At 42.8% G+C, this 15,504-nt stretch overlaps 1 protein-coding gene across 2 annotated transcripts in view; it reads left to right on the forward strand.

Annotated features, from left to right (window-relative positions):
* The window catches only part of smap1 (small ArfGAP 1), a 344,710-nt gene extending 329,299 nt beyond the window's left edge, over positions 1-15,411 (forward strand). For both annotated transcript variants that reach the window (XM_078541858.1, XM_078541859.1), the window contains 2 exons: positions 5,765-6,078; positions 13,360-15,411. In XM_078541858.1, the coding sequence (XP_078397984.1) occupies positions 5,765-6,078; positions 13,360-13,494 (449 nt within the window). In that variant the 3' untranslated portion in view covers positions 13,495-15,411. The remainder of the gene's footprint in view (positions 1-5,764; positions 6,079-13,359) is intronic.
* Positions 15,412-15,504: the final 93 nt, after the last annotated feature.

A 15,504-nucleotide genomic window follows, 5' to 3' on the forward strand; every position in this document is an offset into this window, starting at 1 on the left:
AGAATGGTTCCAGGGACGAGGGATTTTAGCTACAAGGTTAGGTTGGAAAAGCTAGGGTTGTTCTCCTTGGAGCAGAGGAGGTTAAGGGGATATTTGACAGAGATGTACAAGATTCTGACAGGTTTAGATAACATTGACAAAGAAAATTGTGCCCATTAACTGATGAGACAAGGACTAGAGAACACAGATTTAAGGTTTGGACAAGAGATGTGGGTATGAGGGATTAAGACCTCACCCTGTGTATTTTTGTAAAATATATATAGATAACCTCATCACTACTTTGTAAATTTTAAAACTGAACAAGATCCTCAAAATCTTCAAAACCTATGTGTGTCTGTAACCACTGAACAAAAGCCACGTTGCAGTTTCAGGGAAACTCACACCTCGTTATCTCTGAGGAGCCACTAATGACTACCTGTGTACTGTACAGCACAACTTCAAAGAGAGCTATACAAAGGCCATCTGCATTTAATTACCCAGACTGGCCAGAAGGAGTCTATTGAACTGCTAAGACAAAAGGCCCTGCAACCTTTCTTTCAATTCATAATGGCTGAGACATTTAGCAATCTTCGAAATTCAGCCGCATTCTAAACAATAGATAGACATTCTTTGTTGGAGACTGGGTGGAGAGGTGTTTGGGGGGGAGAGGGGGGGTCATGTGACATGGTCCTCTGGCTCGTTGAGCCCGTTACTATTGTCTTGCTGAGCTGAATAGTTTAGTCTGCTCTTTATCATCTGACCAGCAACCTAACAAGCAAGGAGCTCAGCCCAGGTATGACACCTGACCCCGTCTACACTGCTTCTACTGAAAATTCTGTACCATCACCTACAAGGCTGATCCTGCATGCCTATTTCATCGCATGAAGTCAACGCCACTGGAAAAATGAATTATCCAGTATCAGTCTTCAGCCCACCAACCTCTGAAGGAATACCACATTGGACTTTGACTCTGGACTCTGGAACTCATGTGAACCAATATTTAGTTTCTCTGTGGTCTTTGTTCTGTAAAAACCTTCTTTTCCCTATTCCTCTCTTTACTGTCTGAGTGTAGAGATGACTTTGCGACCCCCATTCCTGCATTTTGAGTGTGTGCAAACTAACCGTTTGAGTTCAACCTATCTCGAGTTTGCTGTGGGGTTATTAATAGAAAATTGAATCACTCAAAAACCGAGGGGTTGGTAAATACGCCACCGCTTATAAAGAGGGAAACAAATCAAAACACCTTTCTGTTTATGGACGAGTGGTGAGAGGAGAAATTAGTACTGTTTAAATTAACCCCCCCTCCTGTCTGTAATGTGAGGAAGAACATTTTTACACAGTGAGTGGCAATGATCTGGCATTCGCTGCCTACGAGGGTGGTGGAAGTGGAGACAAATTATTTCAAAAGGAAACTGGATAGACACGATGAATATTGCAGCTATTTGTAGGACACTGAAGCCAAGCAGAATATGGAGGGGTGGCTAGCAATTGCATAAATTGAGCATGCTCTCCCTGGAAAGAAAAAGGTTGAGGGGTGATGTGATTACTGTTGTTCAGATAATTTAAAAAACCCTTTAGAATTGTCTAGACTCTTTAGACCATGCTGAGCTGTTTGACTTTGTCCAAATCAGTAGAACCTGAGGACACAACCTGCCCTTGAATGGGGGACATTCACATCTCATCAGCAACTTTAGGAAACAAGGAGTAAATTAGCTATTGGGAGTAAATGAAAACTCCAAACTATTTTACCATGTCCACTACAAACCCGAGAAGGAGCTTGGTTTTCTCTTTTGCTTTTTTGTGACCATTCAGGATTTTGGATGCACGCTGGTTACCATTGAATAGTACAGTACAAAGGAGGCCATTTGGCCCATCGACTTGCTTTCTAAGAGTAGTCCAGTTGAACTAATGTTCTCTGTAGGTTTAGCATAACTTCCTGGCTTTTGTCCTTTATGCATCAGTTTAAAAAGCCTAGGATCCCATACGCTTTATTAACTGCTTTCCAAACATTTAAAGGTTTGTGCACACTCTTAGGTTTAGCTGTTCCTGCACTCTATTTTTATATTTGTGCTATTTACCTTGTATTGCCTCATCTCATTATTCCGACTAAAATGTATCAGTGTTAATCATATAGCCAGTTGGGATGATTATTCTACTCGTTCCTCAACGACTTGAGGCTTGGATTGGGAAGTAGTGCTCTGAGAAATCAAGTGCCAATTTGTAGCGCTGTAAACATTTTCACTTGACTTTAGAGTTCAGAAATAACATCTGTCTGTATTTTACAATGACAGTTGCTCTACTTGCCTATTTTTCAATGAGAGTCATATCTTAGCGAGTAATCATTTTGATTGACTTGGGCATTATCCTGTTAGTTGTTCCTTCAGATGAACAAAAGAGTGGTTGACAATGTCTGTCACCCCTGATCCACCTCCTGATCCATCCACCCTGACTGACCTGACCCTTGTCCCTTCCTGCCCTTCTGACATCTCCTGACCTGATTCCAGCGCTTGAAACTTCAGCTTACCAATCTGCAGACATCTCGGGAGGGAAAAAAATGCAGGAGACTGAAACACCCAGCTCCCGATAATGAAATTATTTTCACTAGTTAATCTCTCTCAATTGCAATTACCAGCCCACTGGGTTTCTGAAATATCAGCAGCACAGGTTGAAATAAAACTGAAATAGGCAGTTTTGGTACAAGAAGGCACTGGATGCATACCCATTGCATTGAGGACATGGTGTGTGCTAAATACTGTTGTATTTGCTGAATACCAGCTAAAAATGGGCACCTTCATTTAATATTAATATTAAATTTCTTCCTGCTATGCATTTTAGCAACTTTCACTGCTGCATTATAGATGTTTTGTTAACAATTACACTTACTGAAGTTAATTAATAGCTCAGTGCCATGCGTGCTTCCTTGCGTTTTTCCTCAGAAAAGATACAATTAATTTTTTTAAATGTAGCTTAACTTGGCAGTGGTTGGGTTGAAATTCCCAAGGAATACGACGTGGGATTGTTGAGATAACCCTTCAGAAATGATCTAGCCTCATCCAATCGGCCTTTAAACTCAGCGCTGCAATAAGCTAGGATCAGGAGACTGTTTTAGAAAGTGACAAATCAGGAAGCTTCCATTTGGGTTACCCAGTACAACAATGTTGGTTTACAACCAGGTGTAATTTTACTCCAAACAGGTCAACTATTTGACTTAAGTCAAATTGAGCTTGCATTGCATAGGATTTTGGGATCTTCAACAGGTATTTCATAGGGAAATTTCTTGCAATTCTGTTCATTTTTCTGTGAGAACTGCAAACCTGTGTTTGCAAAAATTTGACAAGATAACAGAAATTGTTGCAAGCTATCCATGTTTCCTCCTTTGTGTGCATTATACTTTATACTTCTCTACATAACATTCAGATATCTTTTTCGTATGGGGTGGGGTGGAGGGGGTGTGTTGAGCCAAACACTACTCACATGAAGATCTGCAGGTCACTTTAAGCTGGTTGAGTTTTATTGTAGGTACATGTTGATAAAGGATTCAATTCACAAATCAACAAATAGAACATGGTTAATCGTACATTCAGCCCATCTGGTCTATGCTGCTGTTTATGCTGCGCATGAGCCTCCTCTCACTCTTTGTCATTCAACCCTAATGGAATAACCAAAAATGCTTGAAAAACTCTGCAGGTCAGGCTGTGAAGAGGAAGAGTTAGTGGGCTGAATTTAATGGGGCAGCGTGTGCTCCCCACCGAAACAAAAAAGCTGACTGCCCCATGGCCAATTTACACTCAGCAGGGCGTTAATTGGCCCACCTGGGTACGAGGTCCTGCCTTAGGGAGCTTCCAGCCAACCTGATTGGCCAACAGCTCTGTAAGGCCCAGCAGGCACCATGTTGGAGCGCTGGCCACCTCTGGGACTACAGTCAGCCCCCCCAAAGAAGATAACTTCAGTCTGGCCTCCATAACCTGAAGTCCGGTATATTAGCGGACCCTGACTGGCAGGACCCAGTGAGCAGGGTGAAGGGGCCGGGTTTGAGAGGAGGAGTGTGGGGTGCCTCCAATGGAACCCCCCAGAGAAGGTGTTGTTCCTGTCTCTTCTTCCCCCCCCCCCCCCCCACGACAACCTCCGGACACCAATTCATTCACCCAGTAAAAGCTGCTGAGTTTCCCACATGGCATGGGCCTCCCCCACTGCAGGTAAGGAATGGCGGGGGCAGGGTGAAGATGCTTAAAGTGGCCATTAACTGGCTACTTAAAGGCTTGAGGGAAGGGCATCTGAAACCTCCACCGTCCCCCATAAATTGGGAGAAGGTTGGGGCCAAGCGTGTATGTGATGGGAAGGCTGATTTTTACGAGCCTCCTGCCTTAAGACACGCTGACGGGGGGAGTGTAAATTCTAGCCTGGTGTTTCAGGTCAATGACCCTTCATTGACCACAATTGTTAACTCTGTTTCTCTCTCCACCAATGCTGCCAGACCTGTTGAGCTCTCACTCAATTGTTACTGGATAGGACAAGCGATTCCACTACACCCTGAGTCACGTCAAAAAACTGGACACTTTTCCTAACTGGATAAACTGTTGAACTGGAGTATTTACAAATAGTGATTTACCTAGATAAACAATACAGCTGTGATATTGAACTGTTTAATACAGAACCAAAATTCTGGACATGGTTCACAAAGAGCTAAACAAACCAACCAGCCAGCTAAGACACCTTGAATTCCAGAGCTTAGGGCCCAGGCAGTGAAGCCGGGGAAGAAGTCAGGTGATGATATGGAAGTGAAAACACATGGGGGAGAATTTTCTCCCCGTCGGGGTGGGTTGGGCTGGAGCGAGCGGGTGCGCAGCCGATCACCGCCCACGACGGGCCGCGCGCCGCCATTTTACGTGCATCTGGAAGCGCTGAGCACCCCCTGTGCAGACAGGGGGGGTAGGCTGAGCTGGGGCCTGCACTCTTCCACGCATGCATGCGAAAGAGCACAGAAATCTCCCTGAGGCACAGAGCTGCTTCAGGGAGATTAGCTTGATTTTTAAAAAGTTTAATAAAGAAAAAAAATTTTTTAAGACATGTCCCCTCATGTGACAGTGTCACATGAGCTGGGACATGTCAATGAACTTTAATAAAAACTTTCATTCAATTTAAACACTTCATGATACCTCCATCCCACCTGTGGATGAGGTTTCATGAAAAATGCGAAGGCCGCCAGGACTCTTCGCCTGCCCATCAACCTTAAGGTTAATCACTTTAATTAGTCTTTAAATGACCTTTAATAGGCCTTTGACAGTTCGGCGGGCACGCAGCCGACTCCGCTGCACACCTGCCGAACTGAGGATCGGAATGACGTGCAGTGACACCAGGACGCACGGCCGACGTCACCGTGCGTCATTTTACACGTCGGCAAGCATGGCCCGCCCCCGCAGGCTGACTCGAAGATTCTGGCTATGCTGTCAGTGACGGCATGGCTATGTAGCTGAAAGCTCATTTTGAGGTCAGATACGACAGCAAAAGAGTGGAGCTTGTGGTGAGGGCTGATGACACTGAATTCAACCTGATGATCTTTCCACAACATTCCTTCTCTTGTGGAGATTTCAGGGAGGTAGATAACGTCAAAGTACATCCTAAAGGTTGTACAGACTGCAGCCACAATGTACCAGAGGGTGAAGGGAATGTTGTTTGAATTTCTTATGCAATTTCATTTAAGTTGGTTTTCACTTTCATGAAGAGTAGACTGATTTGTTTGTGCCCCGATGTAACTTTGTATTTTCACTGCATTCTTTCATTTCAGCTGCTGTGTTCATGGCACCTTCTCCAATGCCGTATGTCTCGCACCCTGCAGCCAGTTACCCTAATTTCCCTAGCCTTGGAGCACCTATGCCTGCACCCACTGGTATGATGGGAAGTATGATGGGACAACCAGTTGGGATGGTGGCCCAGCCAGCGGGGATGGTGGTTGGCATTGGAATGCCAAATGGATTTATGGGTAATGCGCCAACTGGTGCCGTCAGAGTCCCGGAGAATATGATGGCTCCTCAAGGAGGAATGGTGGGAAATTCATACAGTGTGCAACAAAGCCAGCAACCACAGTGGAACCTCAGTCAGGTCAGTGAAGCCACATATTGATTTAGTAAAACAAGAAACACTTCACTGCAGGTTAGTTGATTATCAATAATATGGAACACTGAATTCTTGCTTTGTAGACTAAAAATTACCATTTGGATTTGTCTGAGGAAGTTTGCTGCATTGTTTCTTCACCGCAATAAATCAAACGGACGATGGTTGTGCTTTCCATGTTTCTGTATCAATTAAAAATTGCCAGTATTACACTAGTGGGTGCTGTGAAGATAGCTGCCTGAGGTGTGACATTAATCATTGCCACAAAGACTATAACTAAAAATGTTCCTTTTATTAACCAATCAATTCACGCTACAGGATTTTGATTGTGGAAAGCTCATACTATATACTGCCATAATAGTTTTTTTAAAATAACAATAAAGTTACTGACTACCTCAATGAATATTATGTTAACTGTGGCCCAACATAAAGGGGAAAAAAAACATGTTGGGAATTCAGATCTCAAATTGTGATAGCCATTAAAATTTATCTCCCTTGTTGGGTGTAGTGTACATAGCTCTGCCTGGGATTTGGGATACTCAGTGGGATGTAATGTGGAAATGGATGCTCAATCTCCAGTAAGTAATCGAGAGCGAGTGATCTGTAACTCCTTGCCGTTCCTTGCTAAGGGAAGACATTAAGGCAGTTGAAACGGCATTTGGAAATGAACATTGGAAGGGAGGTTTCCAAGTTCAATAAATTTGCTGCTGTTTAAATTTTAAAAATGTTTAGACACCTATTGCAAAACTAAAGCCAATTTGACGCACGGTATAGATTTATGGATGCTAAACAATCAGTCTATAAAACAGAACTTTATAACACATACTGCACGTACTGTTTGTCATGGGTGTGCCACAGATGAAAATGACTTGAGAATTCATAAGTGACCAGTACTGCAATTAATACAGCGTTGTGAGTCCAGGCTGGTACAAATAGTGTATATTTTCTTCTATAAAAAGCCTGTTTACCTGAAGAATAGCAATAGTCTAACACAATTGCTAATTAATCCTTGCCGGGCCTACCTCCGACTCCAGTGTCTGCCCTACTGAACCTCGTTGGGCTCACCAAAATTGTCTTGATCCTGAAGCACAACTACTCCCAGTGAACAAATAGCTGTACTAATGAAACTAAAAGTGCTGTCATATATAAGGGTAATGTTACATCAATGTTTTTTTTATTAGGACTGTCAGACCCAACATTACACTTAATTGTGTTCTCTCCACTCCTGTCCCAAAGGCAGGACAGGTTCCAAATGGTGATTTATCATTAATGTAGACAAAGTTGGGTAGATTTTGAACTTGACACCCAGCTCTCAAACTGGCCATGCAGATTGCCATCCTGTTGTCCAAATAGTCTTTTCCATTGGAATGGATTAGAAAGAAAATCAGAGAATTCTGTAACGAATAACTGATTTACAGAACGGGGGGAATGCAATTTAAAACCCTACATCAAATCTACGGGAGGAAACAGTAGCATAGTGGTAATGTCACTAGACTCGTAATCCAGAGACCCAGACTGATGTCCTGGGGACATGGATTGAAATCCCACTGTGGCAGCTGGTGGAACTGAAGTTCAATTAATTAATTATTAAAAATCTGGAATTGAAATCTAGTCTCCATAATGGTACCATTAAACTACCATTTTTTGTCATATAAACTCTAGTTCACTGATGTCCTTTATAGGGAAGGAAGTCTGCCATCCTTACCTAGTCTGGCCTACATGTGACTCCAGACCCACAGTGGTTGACCTGTGAAATGGCCTAGCAAGCCAACCAGTTGTACCAAACTGCTACAAAAACCACTTGCCACCACCTTTTCAAGGGCAGTTAGGGTAACAGATGCTGGCCTTGCCATTGACACCATATCCCATGAAAGAATAATAAGGAAAAGAGGCCAAGTAGTGTCACCAAGCTACTTGACCATATCATAGCCAAGCCTCAGTGTCATTACCTGATTACAGGCAGACAATTAGAAAATTATTTTTATCTATTTCTCCGTTCTGTGTCCTGGATGGCTAAGACCTTTTGTAGTTCAAGGTGAGGTGGCCAAGTTAACATTGAGCAGCGATAGAACCTGTGATCATCCTTTTCTGTCTTGGTTTGGATATTGCATTGTTCCAGGGGTGCATTAGGGGGTAGTTGTTCCTCTTGGCGTCGCATTCTGTTTTTGATGCTGTACATGATTAGATTAATAATATGTTTGAATTATATGCATCCAAAATTAATGTAACAGTTGCCTACACCAATCTCTCAGCAAAAGGATTCATATTTGATGATTCTGAATGGAACTAAGAAGCATTTATAAGATAGATGGCATTCATTAACTATCAGTGATAATTTTGAAGAGCATCATTAATGTGTGTTCCAACGGATTGCAATAATTTAGTTGCAGTGGTGCCTAGTTCCCACCAGCCCTAGGTGCCAGCATCCCTCTAAATCCTCATCCAAACAGCCATTCTTCACCTATGAAAGTTGCCAGTGAGTGGCTGGTTCTTGAAACATTCATCCAGTCCTGAGTCTCTGCATCGCATTTGGAGTAGGTCTGGGGGAGAATAACTCTAGTTGACTTCTCCAATCATCCCCTAACCTTCCAATAAATAGTTCAGGAGCACCGACACCCAATTGTAGCAGGTTAAAAGAATATTTACTGTTGCTATTAGTATGAATTGCGCTAATTTTTAAAGGGAATTTTAAAAATCCATTTACTGGATGTGGACATCGCTGGTTAGACAATCATGTATCGTCCATCCCTAGTTGCCCTTGAGAAGGTGGTGGTGAGCTGCCTTCTTGAACCACTGCAGTCCATGTGATGTAGGTACACCCACAGGGAGGGAGTTCCAGGATTTTGACCCAGCAACAGTGAAGGAACAGCAATATATTTCCAAGTCAGGATGGTGAGTGGCTTGGAGGGAAACTTGCAGGTGGCGGTGTTCCCATGTATTTGCTGCCATTGTCCTTCAGGGTGGTGGTAGCCATGGGTTTAGAAGGTGCTGTCTAAGGAGTCTTGGTGAGTTTCTGCAGTGCACCTTGTAGATGGTACACACTGCTGCTACTATTTGTTGGTGGTGGAGGTAGTGAATGTTTGTGGAAGGGGTGCCAGTCAAGTGGACTGCTTTGTCCTGGATGATATCAAGCTTTTTGAGTGTTGTTGGAGTTGCACTCATCCAGGCAAGTGGAGAGTATTCCATCACACTCCTGACTTGTGCCTTGTAGATGGTGGACAGACTTTGGGGAGTTACTCACTGCAGAATTCCTAGCCTCTGACCTACTCTTGTAGCCACAGTATTTATATGGCTAGTCCAGTTCATTTTCTGGTCAATGGTAACATCCCAGGATATTGATGGTGGGGGATTCAGCGATGGTAATGCTATTGAATGTCATGGGGCGATGGTTAGATTCTCTCTTATTGGAGAGGTTCAATTCCTGGCAATTGTGTGGCGTGAATGTTATATGCTACTTGTCAGCCCAAGTCTGGATATTGCCCATTGCTGCATTTGGACATAGACTGCTTCAGTATCTGAGGAGTCGCGAATGGTGCTGAACATTGTGCAATCATCAGCGAACATCCCCACTTCTGACCTTATGATGGAATGAAGGTCATTGATGAAGCAGCTGAGATGCTTGGGCTGAGGACACTACCCTGAGGAACTCCTGCAGTGATGTCCTGAAGCTGAGACGATTGACCTCCAACAACCACAACCATCTTCCTTTACGGCATGTATAACTCCAACCAGCAGAGTTTTCCCCCTCATTCCCATTGACTCCAGTTTTGCTAGGGCTCCTTGATGCCACACTCGGTCAAATGCTGCCTTGATGTCACAGGCAGTCACTCTCACCTCACCTCAGGAATTCAGCTCTTTTGTCCATGTTTGAACCAAGGCCGTAATGACGTCAGGAGCTGAGTTGCCCTGGCAGAACCCAAACTGAGCATCAGTGGACAGGTTATTGCTAAGCAAGTGCCATTTGATAGCACTGTTGATGACCATCTCCATCACTTTACTGATGATCAAGAGTAGACTGATGGGGTGGTAATTGTCCAGGTTAGATTTTGTCCAGCTTTTTGTGTAAGGACATACCTGGGCAATTTTCCACATAGCCGGGTAGACGCCAGTGTTGTAGCTGTACTGGAACAGCTTGGCTAGGAGCGTGGCAAGTTCTGGAGCTCAAATCTTCAGTACTATTGCCAGAATATTGTCAAGGCCCATAGCCTTTGCAGTATCCAATGCATTCAGCCGTTTCTTGATATCACATGGAGTGAATCAAATTGGCTGAAGACTGGCATCTGTGATGCTGGGGACCTCCGGAGGAGGCCGAGATGGATCATCCACTTGGCACATCTGGTTGAAGATTGTAGCAAATGCCTTATCTTTTGCACTGATGTGCTGGGCTCCTCCATCATTTGTGGAGCTTCATCCTCCAGTGAGTTGTTTAATTGTCCACCACCATTCATCACTGGATGTGGTAGTACTGCAGGGCTTAGATCTGATCCCTTGGTTGTGGAATCGTCTAGCTCTGTTTATCAGTTGCTGCTTATGCTGTTTGGCACACAAGTAGTCCTGTGTTATAGTTTCACCATGTTGACGCCTCATTTCTAGGTATGCCTGGTGCTGCTCCTGGCATGCCCTCCTGCACTCTTCATTGAACCAGGGTTGATCCCCCTGGCTTGGTGGTGATGATAGAGTAGGGCATATGCCAGGCCATGAGGTTACAGATTGTGCTTGAGTACAATTCTGCTGCTGCAGATGTCCCACAGCACCCCAAAGATGCCCTGTCTTGAGTTGCGAGATCTTTTCGAAATCTAACACATTTAGCACAGTGGTCGTGCCACACAACATGATGGAGGGTACCCTCAATGTGAAAATGGGCTGTCCCCTCCACAAGGACTGTGTGGTGGTCACTCCTACCGATACTGTCATGGACAGATACATCTGCATTATGTTTTTCACCCTTGTTGGTTCCCTCACCACCTGCTGCAGACCCCATCTCCCTTAGGATCTAGCCAGCTCGGTCAGTAGTGGTGCTACCGAGCCACTTTTCGTGATGGACATTGAACTCCCCCACCTAGAGTACATACTGCGCCCTTGACACCCTCAGTGCTTCCTTGAAGTGGTGTTCAACATGGAGGAGCACTGATTCATCAGCTGAGGGAAGGCAGTACGTGGTAATCAGCAGGAGGTTTCCTTACTTCATGGGGTCCAGAATTGACATTGAATCCCAGAACAACTCCCTCCCAACTGTATACCACTGTGCCACCACCTCTGCAGGGTCTGTCCTGCTGGTGGGACAGGACCTATCCCGGGGTGGTGATGGTGGTGATCTGTAAGGTATGATTCCGTTCGTGTGACTATGTGAGGTTGTTGACTAGTCTGTGGGACAGCTCTCCCAATTTTGGCACAAGTGCCCAGATGTTAGTAAGGAGGACCTTGCAGGGTTGACAGGGCTGAGACTTCCGTTGTCGTTTCCAGTCCCTAGGTTGATGCCAGGTGGTCCATCTTGTTTTATTCCTTTTTATTGAATGGCTTTCTAGGCCATTTCAGAAGGCATTTAAGAGTCAAGAGCAGGTGAGGATGGCAGGCTTCCTCCCCTAAAGGGCATTTAGTGAAACAGCTGGGTTTTTACAATTGACAACGGTTTTCATGGTTATCATTAGACTTTTAGTTCCAGGTTTTTATTTATTATCCAGGTTTATTCAACCATCTGCTGTGGTGGAACTTGAACCCTGGTTCAAATTACCCTGGGTCTCTGGAATACCAGTCCAGTGATAAAACCACTACACCACTGCCTCCTCGTTTGATAAATTACCTTGCTTTTACACTTTAACACATGGGCTTTTAAATGAATTAGTTTTTTTCTGTTTTTCCCTTTATGCCCAGATATGGAGCCCTTGGGGCATTGCTATTACTTCTATATTAGGCAGTGCATCATAAGATATGTGGTGTCTGTATGAAAAAGAACATTGCTTTTCCTGCCAATTTGATGGTAAAGCAGTGGATTTCCTTCCTATTGACTATTAGGAGCAATCACAGTAATAGCTTTCTGATGGCATCTGTATAGAATGGATTTTTATTTGGACATTCACCTGTGTTACCATAGCCTCCAGGACAATGGGCCAAGCACTAGAAAATGGGATTAGTGTAGTCAGATCTTTGTTGACCGGCGTGGACGTGATGGGGCCAAATGGCAGCCTCCTGTGCTGTAAATATCTGAGTCTATAAATTACAGATGTGTGGCAAAGCATTTGGAGATTTCCTCGTGTATATAGCGAGTACTTTCATGTAGCAGTCAGGATTTTTTGTGCATTCTTAATTTGGATGCTGATTAGACCACCTTGATGAAAATAACAACAGACTCTTCAAAATGTACTCCAGTTTGATAACTTGCTAATCAAGAGTTGTGTAAGTCACAGTAATGTGTGCAGTCTCAATTGATGGTGTTGCTATCCGAACAGTGGTAAAACAGCTTGTACAGCATTCATTTGATGTTCATCCTTTCTCCTCTTCTGCAAGCCTCGATTAGGAAAGGAGATAGGATGAGCTTATGATTTTTGATGCCCTTCATTCCATAATTAAAAATGTTTCACCAACCACACCACTGATAACATAAAAGTTTTCCAGATGAATTTAATTTAACCATGAAGGTTTTGTGTCTAGAAGAGACGTTGACTCATGTCTTATAGAAACCAGCTGTTAATTATTAAAATTTACATTTAAATGTTCTCTCTCCTACTCCCCTCAGGAATCTATGTCTTGTGCATGTGAGAGCTTTTCCTTTCTCACACATGCATACTTTCTCATGTATGCATGTTCCTCAATCACAAGCACTTTGTTCCCTGGTTATGTGTGCTCTTACATCACCTCTCCTACATGTTACCTCCCTGTCCTTACTCTCACCCACAGGCTTGCCCACGCGTGTGCCTTCTTGCTGTCTCATTTTCTTCCATCCTCTCTCGTATCCCAGGAGATTATATGGCTGTTGGGAGAGATGAAGATTGAAGGTGGAGGTGTTCAGTCACAATGCTGAAGCTATTGTGGTGTGGGGAGACCTGATGGACTAGCTGTTTTTTATGCCTGCCCATTAATTTTGTATGTATCTGCCTGCTGAGTGTGTGCACAATCATTGTCTATCTCATGCTCCTTTTTCTCTTCACTGTGTGTGTCTCCTTTAGTAGTTTAAAAAGTTAGCAAGGAGGTTGGTGATTCACTTACCACATGTATAGGATTTCAATAGTTGGGCGTAAGATTATAAATGTTTTTGTCTCATTGTGTTCACAGATGAATCAGCAGATGGCAGGGATGAATCTGAGTTGCCCCAGTGGTGTGATGGGCTTCAGCCAATCTGCAGGCACAATGGGAGGATGGACAGGCAGTCCTACAGGCCAGACTCTCAGTACTCAACTGTGGAAATGAAGCAAAATAAGGCCACCATACTGGAATTATCCATCATCTCTTGATTGCATAACAGACTTGTTATTTTATCTATGTAAAAAGAAATGCCCTGATTTGACTGCAAATATTACCTAGTTGATCTAGACCATTCCTGGCAGTCTATTGTTGATTCAGTCTAATTAAGTCATTCCCTGGTTAAACTATGGAATACCAGTACAGAAGTTTTCCTCACCACCATCTTTTTCTAAAATGTATCCGTCACATGCTGTCTGAGCAGTTTAGAATAAATTGTAATGATATTGTTATGTGACTTGTAGCTAGTACTTGTACTGCTCGGGGAAAGGACAGTGAATTGTCAGTTTAGTAACTTCCCTCCCTCCAAAAATCCAGTAATCTTAACAATCATCACCTGAACTCCCTGTAGAAGAAATTGTATGAGCTGATGTGTGCTAAATAACTAGGTGTAAGTGTGTTTAAAAAGCTGTTCTTGGAATACCATCTTTTTTATTTTTGTTCCAACCATTTGTTTCTTTTCTTTATGGTGATATGATGACGTGGAGCAAATAAAAGAAAGCAAAGTTAGAAGAAAAATAAATCTGGATGGTAGAGTGAATCATTTGAACTGATGTTTGGGTTTAGATCCCAGCAATTGGAAACAAAATGCATATGTTGCAACTCAGGTTTGAACTGTTATACTGCAATTGACAAGCTACCCATTCTTAACTGGCAGTCCCAGAGGTTCTCTATGCCTTATCGCATCTTAATCTGACAGTAAACTTTTCACTTTCTCTGCGTAAAGGTTTCTCACAGTTGGGTGATCTGCATCACCTTATATCACACCCATCTCCTTTGAAAAAACTTAGCAGTGCATTGGTTTAAATATTAAAAGACAAAGTGCTGCTAATATTGACTGTAATGCAAACTGCTAACCTGTTACAAGGTGCACTGATAAATAGGTAACACATGCCCTTAAGTGTCTGCTATAAATCTGTGTTTAACAAAGCTGAAATTCTCATCTATTTGAAACAAAAATTCAGTAACACTGGTAAAAATGATTAATCATTAGGAATTTTCAATACCACGATAATCTGTAATTGCTAATGTGTAATGTACATATCGAAGTGTAAGCAGCCTATATATGTTTTCAGTGTTGTCACTAATGTTAATTTATTTTGGCCATCAGTCTTGAAACACTTCACGCACAATGCCACTAAATATTGCAGCATTAGCTCATTTAATATTCTGTCTGACAAATGTTCTAAATTTGTTTTCAATTATTTGAACCAATTTTGAATGTCTGTGGGTCTTTGAAAAGGCAAGCGAAAAGAATATTTTTATGAATTTTTTTTCTCCCGTTGATATCTTTTTGAATCACTAACCTATCCGAGAGGTTACCTTCTCCTTGAGGAAGTAAGCTTTTTTTAATAGGTTGAGATGCAGCAGCAAAACACCTGGGGCAGAAGTTCCGATTCTGTGCTCACCAGCCTGTGATTTGCTGCCCATTTCCTTTGAAAGTAAAAAAAAACTCATGCTAACAGGCACTGAATTTGAATTCCTACCCCTGAACATTTCAAAAAATACCATACCACTTACAAATTATTGATGACACCATACTATCACACCTTAAGAGTTAATGGTTCTGTATTCTAAAGTAGTGTTACTAGTGCTTCACCGGTAATATAAAGGGCAACTTTTTTTAAAAGCTTTTGAGTATTATAGCTTTGTTAAACCTTAAAGGCCACTTAATAACAGATACTTAAAATGAAGAGTTATCAACTAAATGCACCAAACATGGACAGGGTATCTTCCATTAACCTTGAATTTCCCTAGAGCTACATCCAGGTTTATTACTGCGGCTGTGTTTACATTTTATGGTGCCTAGTATAGCAAGTATGTTACTTCCCTGTATTAAATCAATTAAACCACTATCTGTGTGCATGTTTTGTGTCTTAAGTCATTTCATTTGTTGTTTGCTGTCCTGAGCTGGGAACACTGGTGGGTTCATTCACACTGTAACTCTCAATGCTTATG

This window comes from Cetorhinus maximus, chromosome 5 (genome assembly GCF_964194155.1).
Source record: "Cetorhinus maximus chromosome 5, sCetMax3.hap1.1, whole genome shotgun sequence".
Classification (NCBI taxonomy): domain Eukaryota; kingdom Metazoa; phylum Chordata; class Chondrichthyes; order Lamniformes; family Cetorhinidae; genus Cetorhinus; species Cetorhinus maximus.